Source organism: Hyposmocoma kahamanoa, unplaced genomic scaffold, assembly GCF_003589595.1.
Source record: "Hyposmocoma kahamanoa isolate Upper Pololo Valley unplaced genomic scaffold, ASM358959v1 192, whole genome shotgun sequence".
In the NCBI taxonomy this organism is placed as follows: domain Eukaryota; kingdom Metazoa; phylum Arthropoda; class Insecta; order Lepidoptera; family Cosmopterigidae; genus Hyposmocoma; species Hyposmocoma kahamanoa.
Genome location: NW_020653719.1, coordinates 8,417,415 through 8,442,143, shown reverse-complemented (window position 1 = coordinate 8,442,143; position 24,729 = coordinate 8,417,415). Strand labels below are relative to the sequence as shown.

At 36.6% G+C, this 24,729-nt stretch overlaps 1 protein-coding gene across 1 annotated transcript in view; it reads left to right on the top strand.

Moving 5' to 3' along the window:
• The window catches only part of LOC113226433 (protein pellino), a 132,964-nt gene that overhangs the window by 47,860 nt on the left and 60,375 nt on the right, over window positions 1–24,729 (top strand). The window contains exon 3 of the mRNA XM_026459049.1: window positions 744–975. Coding sequence (XP_026314834.1) covers window positions 744–975 — 232 coding nt within the window. The remainder of the gene's footprint in view (window positions 1–743; window positions 976–24,729) is intronic.

The following is a 24,729-nucleotide window of genomic DNA, read 5'->3' as shown; positions in this document are numbered from 1 at the left end:
ATTATTGAATCTATGGGTAATTCCAACAATTAACTATTGTTTCAAACTGTCTGGCACTGACCCGCTGACAGATTTTATCTTGAGCGATATTCATACAATTGGCAGGAAGGATGCGTTTGTTGCTGTTACTTTCTTGACTATTTCCGCCGTTCAATAGCGATCCATCCATCTTTTGAATTGATCGAAGGGCTGTCTTGGGTTATGTACTTGCAATCCTACCGTCTCAATGTGACAGGTGCGTGTGCCATAAATTGATTGATGAACGATGAAGTATACCGCACGAGTTTATAGGTTAATAGCAACTAATGACATTAGTGTTATATGACCATTTCTATTTATAGGCTTCATTTGATTCATTCACCTGTGAAACTGTTTACGTGCTTTCGCAGGTGACTAGATGAATTCAGATATAGAGTGTAAATGTTTTCACTGATATTAATATAAATCTTTCGACATTTGCCGGCAGTTCCGCTTTTGTAAATAATTTTCGCTGGCCTGACCCTGTTCGCTTATCGTAGTTATGTATTTTTCTGACGTTTATGATACAACAATCTCAATCGCCATTGTCTTTGTTATCGCTTGCAATACAGAATTGATAAACAAAAAGCAGATTTGTCTCTAATTCAAGGGACTTGATCTTGGCTATTGAGACAAATATACACCATGGCGTCAAACACGTTTGCGTTTTGCAAATACTTGAACTGCTAAGTAAGGATCTATTATCAATGACATATTCTTTCCAGTTACAATGGCTACCTGCCCGCGGGCGAGCGAGGTCGTCGGCGCAGCAAATTCGTGCTGTATCGGCGACCGCAGGCCAACGGAGTGCGGCGGTCGAAGCACTATGTAGTGAAAACCCCTCACAGCAGCAAGGCTATCCTCGACGCCAGCCAGCACTCCATCTCGTACACCCTCAGCCGCAGTCAGGCCGTCATTGTGGAGTACACGGAGGATCCCGACACCGATATGTTTCAGGTAAGTCTTATATAATTACCAGCTACCCAGCCTGAGTGACCCAAAGAGAGACTCCGCCACTTAACGATGTTATTCTTTTTTAATTCTAGACGAAGAAAGATAAATAAATACATTCACATTTATGTTTTAAGCTGGTTCTTCGGGATTTCTTAGTCATATATTCTCTCATAGAGAAAAAGAACGAGAATTGTGGGTTAGGTATTCGCGAATACGATTAAAATTAATATTTTTTTTGTAATCCATGTTGTGAATGTGTCTTTCGATAAAATATTATATTACATACGTATATTTTTAGAGTTATAATTCTCCAAAGCGTAAAGGAAGATGTCAGAAGTTTCGATCGTCTTTCGGTTTTTAATAAAGGTATTAGCAAAGTTCAAACCGACGATCTTGGACTTAAACTTTATTATCGAAAATATTTCGATGCGTGTTTGTGTGAAATTAAAATTTTCAATTACATTATGAGTAATGCGGAAAGCTCACAATATATTATTATTCGCTTGTAAATAAATAAATTAATTGAGATTAAATTATTTGATATTGATTCACAAATGATTCCATTGATTGACAATGGATATAACGATCGTCGAATTGCAAGGAGTTTATAAATCTCGCACATAATAGTAAATGAAGCTTCACTCACAAGATATTTACGTCGCAATATTAAATAAGCTTTAATTATCCATAAAACTATATCATCATAAAATGAATAACAAAGCATCGTGTTGAAATTTTCAACAAACACGATTGCTACACTGAGATAGTAGTTGCATCCCTCATTTCGAAATCGTGTCAACACAAGTTCTAATTATGTCCCCTCGTACTGGGATCGCTTATCTAAAGGCAGACGGGCTGTGTTTGCTCGACAAAGCATCTAAACATATGGGGTTACGCTACGTAGGTTCAAACAATACACTGATAGCGGTTGTCAAGTAGGGGGTGTATTTCAATCTCTACGAGTGTATTGGTGCTTGACGACGTATAGTATTCAAAGCGTGCTTTGTGTATCTTTGCGGTTTTACCAAAGAATAATATGAAAATTTAGCGCAGATTTAACGATTATACGAGACGTGACTTAGAGCGAGAAAACTGCCTGTATAAGTGCGGCAAGTATGCAGCTTCGATGCACGCCAAACACTAAACTGCATCATTCTGCATCACAACTAGCGGTAGCGCAGCTGGCCTGTAAAGAGCGTCTAGTCGGCGCACAACATTACCTAATTACATGCGTTTATTCTATTTATTCGGCCTTCCTTTGTGCTAGACCAGAGGTTCTTAAACTTTTTGTCTCGTATACTACGCGCCAATTTTTTTGTTTTGCGAGAGAGAGAAAGGGAGGGGTCCCTTTCTAGTACAGAACTTTTTAAAAATTCATCATCTTCAGATATGCTTTTGACAGCTGACACAGCGCTACTCATAAGTTTAACTGTATAGTGAGAAACTATAAAAAGAAAATATTTTGTATGTTTATTTAACCGAATATCTTGGTCGTTGTGAAATGTTTACTTCATAAGAAAGTATTATCTATGTAGTACATGCAACGTAGGGCATTTATCGATGCTGACATGACCGAAAAGGCACGCTAGAATAATTTACAAACCTTCCAGAAACAGACTGTATGCCGAAAAACCAGTTCAGCTGTTGTTTTTAACATATAACTTTATAAAATTCAACACCGACTAATGTAGGTAGATTAATTAATAGTTTTCATGAAGATTGATTCTTTTGCTGGTAAATGTCACAAAATCATTGACATAATATTTTATTACAATACCAAAGAAAATAGAAAGCTTTTTCATGTAGATAGATTCAGAAAGGATGTACATTAGGTATGATGTTAAGGTCAAAAAATCATTATCCTATATAAAAATATATATAAAAATATATTATAGTTGATGTGTAAAAAACCTGCATCAGCAACAACCCTGATACAAAGGTACTATCTGTATAATGTGAAATTTCCTAAGCGGAGCCCTGTGCGTAATAGTAGATGTACATATTATAAAACTGATTAATTTTAATCAGTGAGAGTAATTCGTAGCTACTGCTATACACATCCCACTACCTCTTCTCTCTTTTTTACGGGATGCCCTGTCGCTGTTATAATAAATCGTGTGTATTTGGCGCGGATCTTCCTTTTTCCACCTCTAACTTTTACTAGTTATCTTTCCAAACTCATATTGAGTTTATTCTAAATTATTTAAGATGCATTGCAGCTAATCCAAACAGAATTGTAACAAAATTCTTTATTAAATTTTATCACAAAAATGTTGGTTTAGTGCCAGGAATAACGTAATATTGCGGTGTCTAATGGAAGCGGTTGACAGCCCAATGACGAAATGTTTGGTTTTTTTTTTTTCAAGAAATTAGGTTGCCAAGACTATGTAAAATGTGTACTTTGTTGTTGTAACAAACCGTTACTTTTTGCCCATCCCCACGACAACGAAACGGGAAAGTAAGAGAGGAAGCTGAAAAACCGAAAATAATACTGAATACTGATGTGATGTACTCGTTTATTCTTTTTCAAAATTAGTGTCTATCTTTTTTATAACGTGTCGCTTTGCATAAACAGCATGTCGAAAGACAAAGCAAAAAGCTCAGAAACGAGCAACGTCTTTTTTTAAGAGACTTATGTCCCTATTTACGTAATGTATTAAGTGTTTGAAAAAAGTACGCATGGTCGTCTTTTATTTCATACTTAGGTATTAAATTACTTTTAAGTCGCCCCTCGTACATGCGTCTAAGACAAGGTTTAGTATATTTTGTCCCTTTGTTTGCCTAAGGTTATGATGTGCTCATTGCCTATCGACATTCTATCGTCAAAAGGACTTCTTGTGGTCATTTCTATATTCCCATGTATCTCCAAAATTACTGAACTGATTAACATGTTTCTTAGATGGGTTAGACGTGGTATTGTGGCAATCGAGACGCTGCAGTAGATAAACAACATGATGTAGCTGTATAAACAAAATTATGTCTAAAAGCACCATGTTAAATGAGGTTCGCTGTGGATGGGGTCGGCTGAACATGTCATCCAAAGTTTTTGACATGCGAACATGTTGGCTAACGTGGACAACTTGTTTGTGGGGATTATTCAACTCCTAAAATAGCTTGAGACGTTCGTCAATATAAACATTACCCATTGGATATAGTTTGTAACTTGTTATAACTGCAAGCATTTTTTTAAAATAAGGAAGCATAAATCGAGATCTCGTTCTCTAAAAATCCACATCCGATGTTTGATATATTTAGATATTTGTTCAAATTTATCATTTACAATAATTATACAAAAATATCTTAGATAGGAACAACCTGGACGAGCTAAATTATATGGATATAGAATTCTTTGCATTATGAATTCTACAGTGCAGCAGGGCTAAAAAAGCCGTATGGGCAGAATTATAATATGATTAATTGACAATTCATATAACGCAATTCATGTATTTGATATTTTCATAGAACAATGTCAAATAGATGAATTGTGCATTTGGTTTTCTTTGAAAATTCATAATATGAAATGCCAATCAATCATATTATAATCATGCCAATGCGGCCTTTTTAGACCTACAGGAGAAATCTTTCGGAAGAAAAGTGACTTTTGTTTTCTTATCACTACTTACACTTGTCCTACCACGTTATGAGTTCTTTTTATTTTCCCGATATTTCGGAACGGTTATACGCGCCATGGTCACGGGTTGATCCCTGACCTGTCAGCATTGATAATAATTTAGTGAATAGCCGCGAAAGTATTAAAAGTATGGCCACATTTTCATCTGTATTTGTCTAAAAAATGCTTATATGTACACTGTACCTTTTGAATAACTTAAATTACAGTTTTCAAGAAACACAAATGGTGTTCCATGTACTGTTTTTTGACAATAATTTGTATTAAATTTTTTTCTTGTACTAATTTTTGTCCAAAAAACAGTTAACCTTGCGAACGCTATATAAAGAAGTCCCAGGTTTTATTCCCGGTGCGACTCACTTGAGAATGGAATTTTCATTTTGGTGTGAACGTCCTGAATGCTCCAGAATCTCGTTACCCTGGTGCTCAATAGTACAGAGATTTCTTTAGTTTGAGACCATGTATTTAGTGACGATCGTATAATGCCTTGACATTATATTTATAATTGTAATATTGTGACAATGATGATATAAAATAGATAATTCTATTCAAATGGCTTTATAATTGTAAGATTACTAGCATTATCATTACAAGTACTAGTCTAGCTTATTGACCTCCTGTCTGCCTTTTTTTTATTATGTCTGGACTGCCTGTGTCGGTCGCCTGCTTATATTTACGGGCGTGTGCGAGCAACGCACAAGCGATTGAACTTGCTGTATCTAATCGTCCCACATGGGTGACTGCCCCCTGGAGAGAACAATGCGTTGGTCCCTCCTGATCGTGCTTATGGAACATATATACGTTGACCTCTTTCTTGTAAGTAAGTTTTCGTTCCTGGGGATCGTGTTTGTTCTGGATAGGTTTTCCATAGAAAGATACTTATGATTATTTTTTAAAGGATACGTTTAATATTCGACGGCCCAAGTGTTGGCACTGTGATAGAACCAATTTAATAAGTTAACTTTTCTCAATGGGTCTAGGTGTTGTGGATAGTGCCCCGAAGTGAATTTATTTATTTAAAATGCAAGTCACAACAATACAAGTTCCATTAGTAACTTATTCCTATGACACCCCGTAGGGGTATGACACTTAGTCACTACTTTTAGATTTACATTATTTTACACATTACAAAACACAATGAAAATTAAAAAAAATACATTTAGATTAAAATAAGATGTTAATTATCCGTCATCAGTTTTCGCCAGATACATAAAATAAAACAACAACTTATTTAAATAACTACGTAAGATTGTCTGTATGAAATTCATTTAAGTTATAATAACATTAAATGTAATAATTTTAAATTTTTAGAGAAAGTTCTGTAATTTGCCTCATTTCTTAGGTACTCGGGTAGTACTTTATTATTAATTTTTATTGCATTATAATACGGAGTCGTGAGTCACCGCCGTGGAATCTCATGATTAAAGTACCACGAATTGTTTCGAAACATGTCGAGCAAAAATTCAACTTAAATACGTGAGTTATCAGTTATTTTAGTTAATAAATTCAGCCATTTTAAATGATACTCGTATAAGGCACTGCCTTATAATAGCAACGGACGGACTGACGTCCGTTGCTTTGGTGCTCATACTACAGGGAATTCCCTAGTTTGAGACCAGGTAAAATTTGGTAGCAGTCTCGAGTACTCGGTGGAATTTCATTTCCTGTAGAACCAATTTAAGAAACACCTTTTAAATTCCTTCCCATCTGGGCGTCTCTTGGGTGAATTTCATTATTCTGGAAATTTGTTTGAGGCGGTTTTAATTGGTGTAATTGTGTAAAAAATATACTTTTTTTAATTGAACTTGGAAAAACGTGTTACAGTGAAAACCTGCACACTGATATACAGTGCACTATAGTAGGGTGATTGTGAATTGTTTTTATACATCGTCGATGTATTGTAGAAATGGCGAAAGCGCCATTTTGAAAATTCAATTTTAAAACTTAATTAAAACCGAAATTGAATATTAAAACAGGACGTAAATATTTTAAAACAGTCGTGAAACACTAAAACATGAAAAAATTTTCAAAATGGCGCTTTCGCCATTTCTACAATACATTACATATTTTAAAATAGTCGATAAATCCTAAAACGTGCAACCTGAAAAATTTTTCGAAATGGCGCTTGGCCCTTTCTACAAAACACCGACGATATATATGTACATAAATATTCACTTCAGGATTGCAGACCCGCACTGGGCTCTTCTTGCACCTGAACCGGTTCAGGTACTCGGTAATGGTAGGTAACCCACTGTGAACCGTCATTACTTGCAGTATATACCGGATCTAGATCTATCTATTAATCCAATTTGCAAAGTGTTTGTGACATTCCAAATGTTGTTATCGTTTTCTGTCAGACAAGAACTTACAATTGGCCTAGAGTTGTTATACATCTCACAAGTTCAAACTTCGTTGACCCACTGGTCGACCACAGGCCTATGGTCGTCGATTTATAGACTTTATTTATAGAATATCTTAATCACGGTTCGTTTGAAGTGTAGGTTAATTTGCTATGCCGTTAAATGGAACATTGTAAAAGTCGGTCAAGCGATTGTTTATTAAATATTAAGAGCCTACCTTTAAGGTCTTTTGCTGACGTTTTTCGGTCTACTACAATCTTAGTAAAGTTTTGTTTAGTAAGGGCACGTGTCCACACTAAGAAAAGTCGTAGGGTCTGCGCAAGAATTCGTATCGTTTCTATACACGAACTGTGTACACTGCGTCGGCGCCGGATAAGAAAAAAAATCTTGTCTTCCCCCGACACGACGCGCTCTGCCGCTATTGTATGGTGCGGGGTGAAGTGCATTGTCAGTAAACCAACGTTTATGCGCGTGGACGGGTGTTGCTTAGTAGTTAATATATACTACAACATATTTCTTTCACAGTCGGTAGTACAACGACAGCTAGCTGGAAGACTCGAAATGCACTGACAAATTTTACGTACACACGTCTGTCCGAAAGCATACGTATCGTGTACATACTCATCTTTTTCTCGTCTGCAACAGACACGACATGTTTTCGTGGCTAGATCCGATAAAGTTCTTGTCGTGTACAAGACCATCCTTACATTTTCTTTGGCAGACACTTCGAATTTCTTAGCGTGTAGACGCGTCCTAAGACGATTCAAAAAATATGCACTGTATTCCTCTATGGTGCTCATTTTTATGATTATAATAACTTTCTGAAATTAGCAGCTGTAAAGCTGTAACTTAAATTAAGTTTATAGAATATCACGTGTTCTAAGATATTAATTTTTTTTGGGAAATTACTGCACTAGTTTGTTATAATTATTATTAAAAAGTCCGAACACTAACTAAAATTCCTGGGATCCGACTGGTTCCGTGCCTGAAGGTGCTGAATCGTATCCAACCGGATCGAAGGACCTTATTAACAACTATACCTCTATCATGAGTTTTCTGTATTCATTGTCACTAGTGAAGGCGTAAAACATTTGTCAATTTTGCATTGCAAATTGTACAGCGTCCCCTAAAGGTCAGGAGACGAACTAAAATAGACATTCGACACTGAAAATAATGATGTAGGTACGGATTACATTATTGAAACTTTGTTTTTGTACAAAGCATTTTATTCTCATGCGCACTAATAACACAATCTTCTTCAACATGCAGATTTCATCACGACGTTTTCATCACCGTTAATTGCAACTAAACATTTCTTCCGTCTATTGTAATATCCTAAGGTACGTGTTATGGGCCGCATATTGCATATTCGGTAATACTGTACGCAATAAATATGAACAGGCAGCCCTATGAGTGAAGCATACGAAGTGACAACGACTGTATCGGTTCATCTAATTTGTAGATAGCGAGTGATAACGAAGAGCATACTTAGGGTGAACGCACTCCGGCAACGCGGAACTGCGTAGGATGCGTTAACATTTATTACGGAACTCCAAAACAATTGACTATTTACTGTTAACGTCAAGATCAATTAACGGTCCATTCACGTTTAACAGCAAATAGCTATTTGTCATATCGCTATGATTAAACCCCACGTGCTTAGTCAGTTTGAATTTCGAATCACATTTCACGTGATATAAATTCGATGTGATGGGTCAGTTAGAATTGCTTACTCGATTTCATGTGATATTAATCCCTTGTGATTGCTCGGTTTAAATTTCGAATACAAATGACATGATGGATGAGTTTGAATTTCGTACTTAGGATTTAAAAGTTATTTTAGTTTGATTATTCTCCACATTTTTGACGCGAATGAGATATTATGGCAGAGTTTGAGTGTCTTGCAATGTTGCTTTAATCTGCTGAATGCTAATGCTGAAATCGTCTTAATGTCTGCTTGCACTAAACTTAAGTATGTCTTGACCAATGCGTGCAATGTAAAGACACCCTTAATGCGTTTTGTAAGTTTTAGTTTAATGTAACTGGACATAAGAGTGTGCCAAAGGGAGGTATTAGTTCTTAAGCTAAACTATATTTGTCTCATGATATAAATAGCTTTAAACAGTAATGTGAGCTGCGTTATGGTTTTGATAAGGGTGTTGGTGAAATTACAGGCACATGGGACTTTTCAACTTGTTGTCTCAGGCGCAGCGGCTGTGCTCCTCAGCTCTTGCAGTTTAAAGCTCGCTTGGCAACAGGCACAAGACTTGTTCGTTCCGTTTGATATCATACAAAATAGTAATAATAATAATCAATGGAAACCCTAATTTTTTGGTTTTTTGGTTAATTGGTTCTTAATTGAGCCCTTAGTTTATTTTCAAGGTACATACAGAAATGTGTATTCGTAAGTGGACGACATGTTTACAGCAATTGTTTATTTGCACGCAATTCCTACGGGGCGACAAGTTCGTTGGCGTCACAGTCATCGTTCGTACGGTCGGCATACGCCCCGCATCCTGTACGTAAACGGTAATGCTTGTTGAGTGCTTCCATTGTTGCTAACACAGTATGGAATAACCTTTAAGCTCAATTTACATTGTCGCAGAATATAATGGAAGCTAATTTTTGTAACGAAATTGTGCGTTGTATTAACTTGTCAATTGTGTATCGTACAGATACGTTACGGTAGCTGCGGAAATTCCCGAAACTACGGAGACGGTCTCCGGAAGAGACCGCAGAAATGTAAATGGAGCCTTATTCGCACTACTATTGGTTATTGGTACGGTTGTTCACGCGCTATAGGGAAATAGTGATCGAAGTTAATATTACATTTCTGTTCGTAATCATTATACAATAATTGTCAGTAATACATGTTAGTTTTATTTGAACCACTAGGAATGGTTACAACAGATTCAAATCAAAAGAAAATGTGTATAAGAAAAATCGCTAGAGGGCGTTCGAAGACGTCACAGCCTTTCACTGCACGCAGTTTATGGACATATTCCAATAAATAATTACACTAAAAATCGACCTTAAGTTTTGTTCTAAATAAAGACACAGAAATCGACAAAAAATACCTCAAAGAGATACAAATTAATGCATCTGTATCTTTCGAACGGAAGTAACGACCTACTCCATTAACATCTACACCATTGTCTGTATAAATTTTTTGATGCCCACTGTCTGTTTTTGCACTTTATTATGTTACCACAAGAGATTGTTAATATTTTCTATGGTACCAAATGACGGAACGAACAAGTCGTGCATCTGGTGTTAAGCGACACGCCTGTCCATAGCAGTTGCAGTGCCACTCAGAGTTTTAAATCGCAAAGATCTGAGGGACACTGCCACTGCGCCTGTCACCTTGAGACATAAGTTGACAAGTCTCACGTGCCTGTGATTTCACCAGCACCCTTAAGTCTTCGAAACCGGAACCCGGATTGCTCACATTATTCTTTGGCGGCAGAACTAGGCAAGATGGCAGTACTTCAAACGTATTTTTCACAAGGAGTTCTACCGGTACTAAACTGGTTAAGTAATGGCTTTGATATTATGTAGATTGACGAAATATATTTATAAGGCGAGAGTAAGCGAGCTAGTTAATAAGAGTCGACCACTGACGACCGACATCAGGCAAGGCCAGGTCAAGAGTACTCTTGACCTACGAGCATCTATAAAAGCACTGATGCGTGTTGATAAGGCGAAAGATGGAAACGCTGGTACCCACCCCGATGGGAAAATGGCATGAAGTAAGTATGTAGTAAATGTTTATTTGCAATAATATACAGAACTGAATGCAAAATAATCGATTATAATACAAGGCTATGGAAAAATTGTACGTTGCAATTTATGTAAGGCTCTGCAGCCGAACTTGGTTAAAAAACTTCTTTCCAACAAAAGAAGAATCATCAAAATCGGTTCACAAATGCTAGAATATATGGACATACAGTCGAATTGAGAACCACCACCATTTTTAGAAGTCGGTTTAAAATCAGTCTTAAATTTCATATGGCTGTGACCCAAGCCAATAAACTGACGTCAGGCTATTGGCCTAAGATTGGCCCGTTTATATGTAAATCAAACAAGTTATTCATAGCACTATGCGTTGGCATCTTTCTTTTGATGAATGGAACCTCGCCTTCGTACTTGTGGTTGAACGTCGTGACCTACTGCCCTCAAATACTCTGTCGTTAGGGTTTTAATCAAAACTGTTATCAATTGGGTTGGGTCTTATAAGCGATATCAGTGAAGCGTGCGTCTATACTTATTTATTATATATAGATATAGATTACTTAAACTTTTCAGTAAGAATGCCAAATTCTGCGGGTATGTTAAATTTGAAAAATCCGTTGTTCACTTAATGAACCACGTACTTTGTTATAGACAATTGATTAGTTTTATTTTTGTTGACGGGTACGTGTGTCGCTTAGTTTGTGTTTGAAAAAAATAATAATCTTTCTAGTTTGTTATAATTAATTAATACAAGGATCGAACACAAAGAAAAATTCCTTCGATCTGACAGGAGTCTAATCTGCGTCTGTGCCATACGAGGACAATCGCTCTACCAACTGAGCTACAGTATACCTTACGAATGTTTCTGTGCGTTTGTTGCAGATCTTTCCTTTTGATTTTAATGGTTTTTTTGCCGTAGCGCCATCTGTGAGAAATGGATGAACATTTTTCTTACTCGACCAGGTACCTTTACAGTTACCAGAGGTCAACAAGAGATATCGCTTTTTTAAATTGTAATATTGATTGTAATGAATATTGCAATGATTCTTGGACGGCCTCGGTGGTCGGGTGGTTTGCACACCGGTTTTCATGATGTCGCCATCCCTGAGGTCCCGGGTTCGAACCCCGGCCGGGTCAATGTAGAAAGTTACTTTTCTAAATTGTATCGGGTTTGAGTGTTTCAAATTTCCATAACACAAATGTTTTAGCTACTTACTTTAGGATCAGAGCTACGTATCTGATGTTGTCTTATCTTTATTTATTTATTATTTTATTTTCAGTTTTAATTTTTATACTAATTGATAATGAGGAGGTAATTAATGAGTATTTTAATATAAAAATTTGCTTTTTTATGAATTTGCTTTAATAATTATGTTGTGTTTTTAATTTTGCTCGTTTCTGTTAATAATAATGGAAACAGAGCAATGGAACTTCATCATATGGAAATTAGAGAAGTACATTTCCGTAATTGGTTTTACCGGGTCTCTCAGGGTTAGGCCACCGTGGCCATCAAATATTCATACTTATGTTTCACGTACCATTGAATACTACATGTGCGTTAAAACTAAGGCATTATAATTTATCTCTGTTATTTGATTGGAATATTACTCTGTAGTGTATATTCCCCTTAGTGGATGCCATTCAAACTCACTATGCGGTATCTACTGTTAACTTAACCAAAATTGCAGTCGTGACGTCATGAATGTCCCGCGCCGCATGTCAACAAGGCTGGGTGGTGACGTCACACGTTGGAGGGGAGCGTGAGACGGCGGCGTGGTCGGGCCAAGGACGTCTCCGGGCCGACCGCCCCGCAACACCGCCCGCAATCAATACGTGCTTAACTAAACTACTGATGAAGAACTGCTATTTATACTACCTAACAAATAAAACTAATCCTGTATAAAACCAGAGTCTCAGAGCATATTGTTTGAGTGCACTGTATTGGAGGCTTAACATTTTATATGCCTTAAAGAAATCAAGGCTTTATTGTCGCACATAAGGCAACGGCCTTAATTACGGCGCCAACGTAATGATCAAGCTGGCAAACAGAAGGCATTGTCATTGATGCAACGGCTAGATGAATGGCGTTACTTAGTTCAAAACAATCTATCTGGGTATGAGTTTTTTGTACACAATTCCAACTTCTCACCCTGAGGTTAAAGTAGTTTAAGAATCGTTTTCGTTAAACCGCGTGTCGACCGCGTTCCGTTGCGGGTAGACGACCAATCAAATGCACGTGTTCAGCCCCGAGCGTTTCTGCGTTCGCGCGTGTAAAAATCATTATGGGATTCACAAATTGAACCCCATTTGTGAGACGGTAAATTCGTGATGAAAGAGGGTAATTGGTTTAGCAAAATTTATCTCGACTCTTGGTCGAAAGCATGCACAAAACTTAAATCGTCACGTAAAACTTTGTGATCTGAAGTTCGCACGTATATTTGTTTTTTTTATAATATAATACCATAACCTTTGGTATAATAAAGCCACAGGTGATCATACGTCAAAACTGCTTTTGTTCGGAAACCCATTTGATTTCGAGACTACCCAAAGCACTGATGCGTGTTGATGATGCAAAAGATGTGTGTCAGGACCGTAGCAAGTGGAAGACTGTTGTCTCTGCCTATCCCGATGGGAAAAAGGCGTTAAATATATGTATGTATGAAAATTGTCATTTTGCAGATGTGGCCTTATTAATATAATTTATCCTTCTCTTGACTAAATGGCATTAGGCAAATTTTTCAGTGTAACTTTGCCTTTGCCTTTTCTGTTTAGCATTTCACAACTTGAGCAATAACACATGGCAATCACTTTCTAACTATAAATGAGTTATATACTATATAATAGTATTTAAAAATGATTAGTGGAGTTGAAATCTGAGTAAGATTAGCAGATAGAGAATGCCTATTCGAAGTGAAACTGTTCAATTACAGGCACAAGGGACTTTTCAATTTTTGTTTCTGGGTAACGGGCACAGTGGCAGTGCCTCTCAAATCTTTGCGATTTAAAGCGTGTCGCTTACCACCAATCGCACAACTTGTTTCGGGCCCTTTACAAATCCCTTGGTCACGTGCGATTGAGATGGTATGGGATCCGAAACGTTGGTTTGAAAAAGCAAACATCCGCGATTTAGATCCGAAAAGATACTTTCATTTCCAATGTTTAGCAATCGCGAAAACCTGAGAACTCGACGAGAGAAGTACATGTCGTTTGCCATTCTCAAAGGTCAAAAATATACATACATTGCATGTATCTCAGCTTTCCTGTTTAAGCAGTGTTATTCCAAACAAATCTCAATTCAAAGAGCACCAGTCCGACCGGTAATACGGGTCTTGAAAATTTCAGTAACTGACTGTCGGAACAGTCCGTTAATTTTTTAACGTTTTTTGTCCGGACAGATGTAGAGCGGTCAACAAGTTATCTCTTTACAGCTCTCTGCAAATGTCGCTGCTATTTTGTTCCTCCGAATCGGAAAAAACTTGAGTTCCAATGTCCGACAACGTGTGAATATAATTCGATTCATTAAACGATTGTAAATTGTTATGATTTTACCCTTGAATGCTAATACTTTCCACGCTGTAAGGGGTAAATTAATTAAAAATTGATAGGGTTAAGTAAATATAAAGGTTCATTGTCTTCTTCATTTTAGCGAGTCAATTGGCTTATGACGTTTTTTGTCAGAAGCATCGTAACGTTTGATGAGCTTCGGATGCTTAGTAAAAGTTTATATTATTTAGAAATCTAATTTTTAAATGAACACGGGTCCAAAAAGCTCGCTCTAAATCTCTGAGAGTGCGATTCTGGCGTTCCTCCAGCAAGTGCTTTTACCGGGGAAAGTATTCCTAGTTTTATTTTCCAACAGAAGAATCAAATGCGGCTTTTAAGGCTGAAGTCATTATTTATAGATTTCTTCACAGTTTGTGTTGGTTTCCACATTCATTAGGTTCTTAAACAAGAAGGGAATTTATAGCGAAATTAAGACTTAAAAAAGCGAACATAAATATATTTAGGTTTAGGTTAGGTTTTCGCGATTGTTACACATAGGAAATGAAACTATTTTTCCTATAAATATATTTTATTGAGTTTTTTTCTAAAATAACTTTATAGTTTTTATTATGATGAAGAAGGTTCTAAAATCTCTCACTAGTGTCAAAGCGGCGTAGAATGCTGAAAGATCCAGTACAAAGATCTTTAACAAAAAAGAGAATTTCGACAACTCGTTCGACAAAAAAATAACTTGACCCCGTAGCTCAATTAAGAGCAATACTACTGCGCAGTAAGGTTGTGGGTTCAAGTCCCATCGGATCGAAAAAGTTTTTATGTTTTCGATATTTATATTAATAATCATAGTAAATATATTTTCATACATTTTATTTACTGATCACGCATTAGTTGATTTTATGAAAAACATATGGTTGAATTGAAGAGGAAGTCTGCAGTTTCTCTTTTGATATTATACCTCTATAAAGAATCATGTACGTATCCAACTTCAATATATGTGTGTGTTTTGTTATACCGGAGAAAATAATACATTGGTCGTACACTAACGTTAATAACAAGTAATTAGTTCATCTATAAATATTTTATAGGTATGTCTTTTGTGAATGAAGCGCTGGAACAAAAAGAATACATCAAGCTTGACACTTTCGGCTAGCGTAATTGATATAAGGTTTACAATTCAATGCTCTGTGTCTGAAATGTGCCACGATGCTCCGAGGTCGGTATCAAAAGCATTGTAATTTATACCTTATTTCAATTGCAGTAGCATTAAATTTACATTGATAATTTATTGTCTTCTGCCTTCCCGCCCGCCTGCTTTAAGAACGTTTACGTCTGCTTTAAGCCTTAAATTTAACTCTGTGTCACTTGCAATAAGTACGTTTCAAAACGTCAAATTTGATCTTCTTTTGACTGTACATTCAATTAAAATTAAAACTTATTCGTTGGTATTAAAATGGAGTGGTTTTCTCAAGCTTTAAAAATCCATGGAAAAACGCTATTTTGAGCGTCTTAGTAATATTACACTATTCCTTTAATTTTTTCCATCCTCTATGGTTAACCTATTTTTTAATAATAATAATAATAATTTACGGGACATGTTACTACTGCCGCTTGTTCATGGGTAGACGAAAACAATATATAAATAAGTAATAAATAACTTTATTGCAAAATAAAGAAAAATAGGTACAGAGATTCTAGACTAGCTCCCAAACTAGGATCCCTGTATGGGTAGCTAGGTCTTACGTCCGTCAAGTGTGTTGCCTCAAAATAACAATAACTAAGTCTATTACAATAAATTTATAAAATATGATAGGTAACACAAAAAAGCGTTTAATTTAAATTTGGTACACTATTTTGCACATTTGAAAAAGGTTATGAAATTTAATGTGTTGGATCGATCTAGCTCGTATTCGATGATCTACAAATACGCTGTCGCGTATGAACGTGATCCCGGACAAACGTATGCCACAACAAAATGATTTTACAATCCTTTAATTTTATTGGTCTTAGATCCATTAGTAGTGGTGATCGCAATATAGCAGTTGCTGCTCGCGTCGATGGAGGTCTTCACAGACCCTGAATAAGTAACCTTGTTGCTAGCCTTAACGACATGAGAATGCAGAAGGCTCGAGAAGAAAAGAATAAAAGAAGTGGCTGTAACAAATAAAATGATATAAAGACATACAATTGATATAAAACATTCCTTATGCAATACTAAACACAATACACTACTATAAAACACTCCATCTCCATACAAGACAAAGAGAATACACAATACTTACACCAGCCCCTGTAGTACACCGCCTCGATAAAGCTATTATGTCCACATTTAACTGTCAAATTCGAGTGATAAACCGGCATTTTAAAATTTTATCACAATAACAAACATGACGAGAACCGTGACGTCACATTTTTATGTCATCACGACGCTGGCGACCAATGACTGCAAAAGATTAACACAGTGCCAAACATGGCTGCAAGGTCACAGCTGATTTTAAAACATTTGCACAGTAATTTTGTCAACGTAAAAATTGAGTGCGACAAACGAAATGAAAAGACATTTTTTGTTTTATGGTTTTCGCAGCGATGGTTAAACGACAAAGATAGCTATATTCGCAATTTCATATTGTCGTCCTTGTTCTTCAAAATGTATAACAATAGTTAATTACCACATAAACAAACTTAGATTTATCAACTGAATTAAATATTGTCACGGGGATGTTTATCACACATATTCTGGCATGCTACGGCCACAGAAGCGCCAATATACCTATATTATTTTAATAGTATATGACGAGAGGTTTAGGAATTCATGAAAGTGAAGATATGGACACGTCCTCTCGTTTCTAGAATTTTGATGGAAGTGACGACGAATCGAACAAACGAAGGAATGGCGCATGAAAAGGGAATTCGAGAAAAAATAGTTTTTTTTAAATCACCAGGATCCAGTAAAAAAGGTGATAAAAAGGTGGGATGACGTTGATGGAGGTCAGCATTTTCACAACCTTTATAGTATTTATACAGCGTAGGAAAATCTTAGATCTGAATCTGAATACTCGAGAATATTTAAATCATGCCGAGCCAGTAAAAGCAATTAAACTAAAGTCTAGTCCGTAACTGTTAAAGTGCAAACTTGTACACGTGAAACTTCGCCTCGACCACCAACCATAATGTTCCTAACCGCAAAGTACCCGAACGCGCCGTGCTCAAATTAAAATATCGTAAGCTTTACGCTTTGATATACGAAAACTTTCAATAATAACACAAAGCTAAAGTTTGCCTTTTATCTTGTAATGATGTGTCCTGGAATTTTCTTTACAGTTTCGGTTCACAAAGGATTTTTACCTTTATTAAAGAATATCGCTATGCTATAAGGGTCTAATGATCTCCCATTTTGGGTGGTAGGGGTTTGGGGGAGGGACTTGGCTAGACAGTTCACAGGACCTCGATGTATTGGATTGAATTTGCCGTATTACTTCTTGTCTAGACGATTTTAGCTTGATTACTTTGATGGTATTGATCAATTCAAAGGAATTATTGGAAATCAATGATAGGGAACTTTTTCAATATTTATGTTTTAACACTTTTTATCAATGGCGAGTACATCACTTACCTTCGATTTGCTGACGATATCGTGGTCATGGCAGAATCGCTGGAAGAGCTTGGTACCATACTCGGTGACCTCAATAGAGTTTCCCAGCAGGTGGGTCTAAAAATGAACATGGACAAGACGAAACTTATGACGAAACTCATGTCGTAACCACCCCTATAACAGTGGGAACCTCGACTCTCGAAGTTGTTGACGACTATGTCTACCTCGGGCAAACCGTCCAATTAGGCAGGGCCAACTTCGAAACGAGGTCAATCGTCGAATCCGACGGCCCCCTACTAGATGGACGGATGACCTGGTAAGGGCGGCGGGTAACCGATGGATGCACGTCGCGTCCGATCGGCTGGTCTGGAAATCTTTGAGGGAGGCCTAGGTTCAGCTGTGGAAGTCTACCGGATGATATGATGATGTTTTAACACATACGATTCTATTTTGCTGTTACGTTTTACGTATTGCCCCTTCTCTCACTCGGTTACTCACTGAGTTTATTATATAAATTAGAATACTTTACCAACCTCCCACTGCTGTGTAGGGGTCATCTCTGAGGCCCGACGCCCACTCACGGGACGGCTTCGCAAGGAATTTCTAGGTGACGAATAGTAATATACTTTAATATACATTATAGTTCAAAGGTTCATTCTTCCATGCAACTTGACTCAAAACAAGTCAAGTAATATGACATATTTTTTAATAAAAAAAATATGGTCAATTGTAGCACTTTGTACAATTTGTACCACTCAATTATCATTCGAACATATAAATTACTGTCAACACAATATTATATATGGCAATATCTACGCTTCAAATGGTAGGTCTCCAGCTATTGGGATTATTGAAAAAATCGATCTGCCTAATTGTCTTTTGCAAGTCTGTAAAACATATCCACTAATTGTTTTATAACTTATTCATTGCAAGAAATTATAATATTATTATAATATCTAACACAGTTGGTTAAAAGACTATGCCTCAAGCTGTTAAACCCTATTTAAATGTCACTCCATGACGCTCTCGATACGTCAACGTCATCGACATTTTTATTCCGTTTCTGTTCTGTGTTTGGTTTGATTCGCGTCTCTGGAGTATTACGTACGTACTATTTTGTGTTTTTGATATATTAATCACTGAGTTTTGGCTATTCTTTACGGACATTATCTCGCTCGATCCCGATTATTAGCTATAGTGGCAGCTGTCAGATTACGACAATCACGTTTCGTCGAACGTATTACCGTTTATTCTTATAATTGTAAAAATTACGTTTTTCGGCTATTTGTATTGAAATTGAAAAGGTTAACGGATCCTTTTCTATATAATTTTAGAAATGTTTGACATAAGTTTCATATCGGTACACAATTTGGGCCAAAACTTAATAGCACCTCCTTTCAGTTACAATTGTCATAGCTTTAAAAAAGCTGCGGTAAGGTTGAGGATAAAAGCCTTCGGGATGATTCGGCAGGCTTCCGAAGGTTATTCACCCAAAATCTTCTCCTTGAAAAATAATTATCTTCTTCACCAAAACTACCATTTCTAAATATACAACTAGTGTTTAACCAGCTTGCAGTTACAACTTGTCTGAAGAGAGGCTAGATGACAGCACGATGTCGCGACAGTGTGCTTCGGTATACCTAAGAATACCGCGGCATACACAGCTGTCAGTGTGCGTTTGCACACGGGAATGCCGAAAGTTCCATTCCATGCAGTCCCGAAAATAGGCATAGTACATTTTGTTTGTTCAAAATAATTCACAAAATGAATCGGAAGTATCCATTCATTATTTCGGTGTATGTTGCACCATAATATTCAATTCAATAAATTGTAATACATAGCAATCGATACGACAATCATCCAATGTACGACAATGCGAACTCGTAATGGTATTAGAAAAGATCAATGTAATGGCTCTTCGTTCTGCGTTGTAATCGTTACACAGCATGACGAGGAGCCTTGCTGTGAAATATCAATTGGTTTGTATTTTATTTTTAGATGTCGATTGCGTCTGCAGTTTTTCACGATATAAAATGGTAATATTACCCACCGTTGTCGTACTTTATTATAGAATATTATTAGGCATATTAGGTTATATTTTCCTTTCCGTCAAAGCGTGCCTTGCATCGTGAATTAAAAAATTTACGGTTCAAAATGGTGTTTCTACTCTAAAAATTCACCAGCTATAAGCAAGTACTATGGAACGGCTATGGACTGGAATTCCTTGCCCGCAGACATATTCCCTGAACGCTATAACTGGGGCCTTTTCAAGGCCAGAGTGAATAGGCATTATTTGGGTGTATGCACACCTTGCTCCATGCTCCATCATCGACCTCATCTTTCCACCAGGTGAGTTGCATGTCAAAGAGCACTTATTCTGTTATAAAAAATAACTCGTCCAGACCATATCAATGTGTCCAAATTCTATTTTTCTGTTGTGAGTAGTTGAGGAGTTGGGTAGTCTGCAGATTGTTCCAGTTGCAGCATCTGGTCAAGGTTTTATTGTTGTAAAGTCACCCATTTTCAATAGTATATCTAATTTCAAGTCGATCGGACAAGTGAAAGTATAATCTCAGTACCTACAGAGTACTAAAAAAACCTACCTCAAAAGTTCGTGGAATTATATCTATTTGCCAAATTTTATTGAAATCGGTTACAGGAAAGTGCGCAAAACCGGATTCATCACCTAGTTCGCCACTATACGGGACTTAACACAGGAGATTATAAAAATCGGTGCTCACTGCTTAAAGCATATTGAGAGAAAACGCCTTCAATTAACGCATAGCAAAATCAAGCATCAAAATGATTGCTCCTTATAAAATTTTGGCGCTATTTATAAAAACAAGTCTTCATGCGTGAATAGCCACCCTTAGAGGTTGAATATTTTTAAAATTAAATAGAACCACTACTGAGGTACTATCTTTCCAACAAAAAAAATCATCAAAATCGGTTTACACGGCCGGTGTTATCGCGTAACATACATACAAAAAAACTTACAGTCGAAATGAGAACCTCCTCCTTTTTTGAAGTCGGTTAAAAATAAGTAGTCAATTTATTACTGAAAACTGGAAAAAGAGGTGATGATCTTTAACAGCTGAATTGACGTTCATCAAACATAGCTGACAACAATTTACAAAAAGTTTTTTTATTATATTCCATTCGTGGTGATTGTTATTTGATATGACCAAGGTAACTATATTGATCAGTGTGCATTAGGATTATCTCGCTCTGGTTATACGTAGCGTTGTCTGCAGCGCTTGAGTGATTATGGGATTTGACTCGGCTTGCAGACGGATTAAGACTATGACAAACGGGGTAACACGTCGCTGCTGTTCAGGAATAATAGACTTAGGGTCGTATTCTAGAACTCTACTCAATGCTCAAGTCAGGATTTGAGTATGGTTTAAAGCACTCGAAATCATACTCAAGTCCCTGCCATTAGGGTCGTGTTTCCAGTGCTTGTGTTTCCAGTGCATCGAGTAGAGTTCTAGAATACGACCCTAAGACACAAATCAAAATAGTATTTTTTTTTTATTAATTGAGTTATTGAGGTTTCGCGATTGTCTACACATAGGATTTGAATTTTTTTTTTGGAACTAATTCGTGTATATTTGTTTTTCGTCTACACATAGGAATTGAATTTTTTTTTTGAACTAATTAGTGTATATTTGTTTTTCCAAACAAACCAACGTTTCGGGCATCGGGTATCCCGGGTGCCGATTACTGTTCACTGTTTTTTTTACCTATTGTTATTACACAGTATTCGTATACAAGGTTATTCGTAAATTACTCAACATCGTAGGGCTATATTACTAACATCATAAACAATAAATTTTGTTGTCTAAAATAAAATTTTAAGCTTTTCTTGTACTATCTGAAATTTTTTATATTTTTATTTGGAAGTAAGGAAGTAAGTTAAGCGCCCTTCCCGAAGATTCCGCATTGCATGCATTGGACTGATATTTACGCTAGCGCTATCCTTTGTTACTGCACAGAAGTATCACCGTTTCTAGCGATCAATTTAAATATTTTTATTATTGTACGAAAGTACAATCTGCCGAAGCTTTTATTGACTTTTTTTACCTTACCTGTATATTATCAAAATAAAAATACTAGTTTAATACACGCGATTTAGATCTGGCGAATTATTAAAAGTCATGGAACAAAAGTTACTTATGATGTTGTTGTTACTTTTGACAAATAACGCTGTATATACCATTCGTCGGGTTTGTGTGGCAGGTACACCTCAGTATTTTTTTAAACCATCTTCCTTCCTTACAAATTAAGTTTTTTGAGATAGGTCGCTATTCAAAAAAGCCATCGAAATAACAGCAGAGGACTAGACAGGCAAAAAGTGTCACGTATAAGTGAAAAAAAGTGTCAACTACAACAACATGAAAGAAAGACAGAAACATTTCTGTGGCTATTACAAATCAAATATACAAAAAGACAATAATAAAATGAAATAAAATAAAATACAAAATACACAACAATATCCGAAAAAGCTAGCCAGCTCAGCGTAATGTTGGGAAGAGCCACAGCGCTGATTTTCAGCTGGAGCCTGAGAGAAGGTAGAAGGCTATGCTTATTTGACAAAACAGAATACATATAACCAAAAAATCCGTGTTTAAATTTTAAAATAACAAACACTAATTAAAAAGAATAAAATTACGGTAAAATTAAAAATGTATGCAGTATACTTTTCAAATAATATAAAATAATAAAATTAGTAATAAGAATGATGTTATGTATATAAACATTTAGTATGTTGACGCCGATTTCATTGCGACAGTTTAAAGTCAATGTTTACTTGCATAAATAACAAACCATCATAAATTTGTTATTGATTGGTTATCAATCAAGTTATAAAAGCAGCAACATCCTGCACGATTCAAATACCAACGTATCGGGAAGTGCGTTTCAAATAATCTGTGAATTATTGCATTCCAACGTTTTTATGTAAGCTGATTGTGAAAAACGATGTTTTCGAAGATCATAAATTGCCAAATAAACACCAGGTCTTAAACCTGTTCTATGCGAACCAGAGTAAATAATTCCGAAGGCATTATTAGCCAATAACCTCTACCATGGGTTTACAGTGTCGATAGTCGCTGGTGGATATTTTGATAGCGCAGTAGAGATTCTTGTGAAAAAGTTAATCCAGGGCAGTACTTATCTATTTCTGTTGCCAAACGTTTCAGTTTTGAAAGGTAAGGGTGCTGGTGAAATTACAGACACATGGGACTTTTCGTCTTATGTCTCAGGGTGACTGGCGCAGTGACATTGTCCCTCAGATCTTTGCAATTTAAAGCTCTGAGCGCCACTGCTACGGTTACGGACAGGCGTGTCGCTTACCACCAGGCGTATGTAACGTTAAAACTAACACCATTGTGTGGAATCCAATCAATACGAGATCGTGAAAATGTTGTACATTTTATATTGTTATAAAGGCGCGTTCCCATTGTGTCATAACGTTTTATTTATCATTGGACGACTGTCGCGTCTAGCCTGTTCCCATATCACGAACATCTGTCCTGACTGTGTCGTGGACGTTTATTTTGTCGTTGAATGACTGTCGTGTCTAGCTGTTCCCACAAGATCGGGACGACAAAAAATAACCGATTCAGGGCAGCCGCCTTGTCGTTTACACGACAGAATCGTTTGAAGCTGCGATTATCTGTCGTCACATTTTTATAGAGGCGTTTTATTTATCGTCGGACAACTAGAAAACTCTTGCTAAGAAGCTCTTCCCATTGTCACGACAGTCTGTCGTCGTAACGTCAAAATAATCGAGAGCGACAGTTAATCGTGTTGTAATATATGTGAACAACTTCATTTAAATATACAACCCACGACACTTTAAACTGCACGACTATCTGTCGTCACGACATAACGGGAACGCGCGCTAACACAAACCACAATATTTATTTATTGAATATCAGGATATTTAACTGCCATGATTTGTATTTTTTTTTGAAAATTTCTAAGGAATTTTTCTTTGTGTTCTATCTTTGTGGCAATAATAATAATACAAACCACGTTCCACATTCATGACCCCGGTCGGTGCAACCTGACCGATAAGTCTGTGCATAATTGGTATGGAGGTGTACAAGTACCGTTTGTAAGATGTCAAAATGTAGTTGTACCTATGGCAATTTTAGTTGTTGTGACCGCTAGAAACGCTGTCCATTGCGATACAAAATTGTCAAATATTAGACATCAACATTGCAACAAGGCCTGGTGGCGATAGAGAACACCCAGATTAACAAAATTAAAAAGTGTTGTTTGTGTATGGGCATCGAAGAAGATTCACAGCCCTGGGAATGCGTGTGGAATTGGGCTAGCGTGGCGGACTACGGCCTAAACCGTCGCCTGAAAGGAGCAGTGAGACGTATAAATGGGTCGATGACGGTGATGATTTTAACTAAAGATCTATATTTTAATTTGTATTGAATTGATATTCAATTATTTTTATGTGAAAATACTACACTAGTTTGTTATAATTATTAATACAAAGATAGAACACTCAGAAAAAATTCCTTCGATCCGACCGGAAACGAAATCATAAGATTTCTCATAGATGGCGCTACGGCCAAAAAGTCGTTGAAAACCAAATTCAGAGTACGATAAAGCACATAGAAACATTCGTAAGGCCCTCTGGTTCGTTCCGTGGATTAGTTGGTATAGCGTCTGCCACGGTATGCTAGAAGACGTCGATTCGAATCCGGCCGGATCGAAGGAATTTTTCTGAGTGTTCGATCTTTGTATTAATAATTATAATAAAGCTCTATATCTTAAAAAAACAGAAAAATATAGCGCCAATAGCCTGGCCATGGTACCTGTAACAGTCACCTCATGTGCCAACGTGGTTGAAGGTGGAAATTATTGTATATGATGAGTCGTTGGCCGATTGATTTTATTATAATTGGGATAGTGACTTATTTATA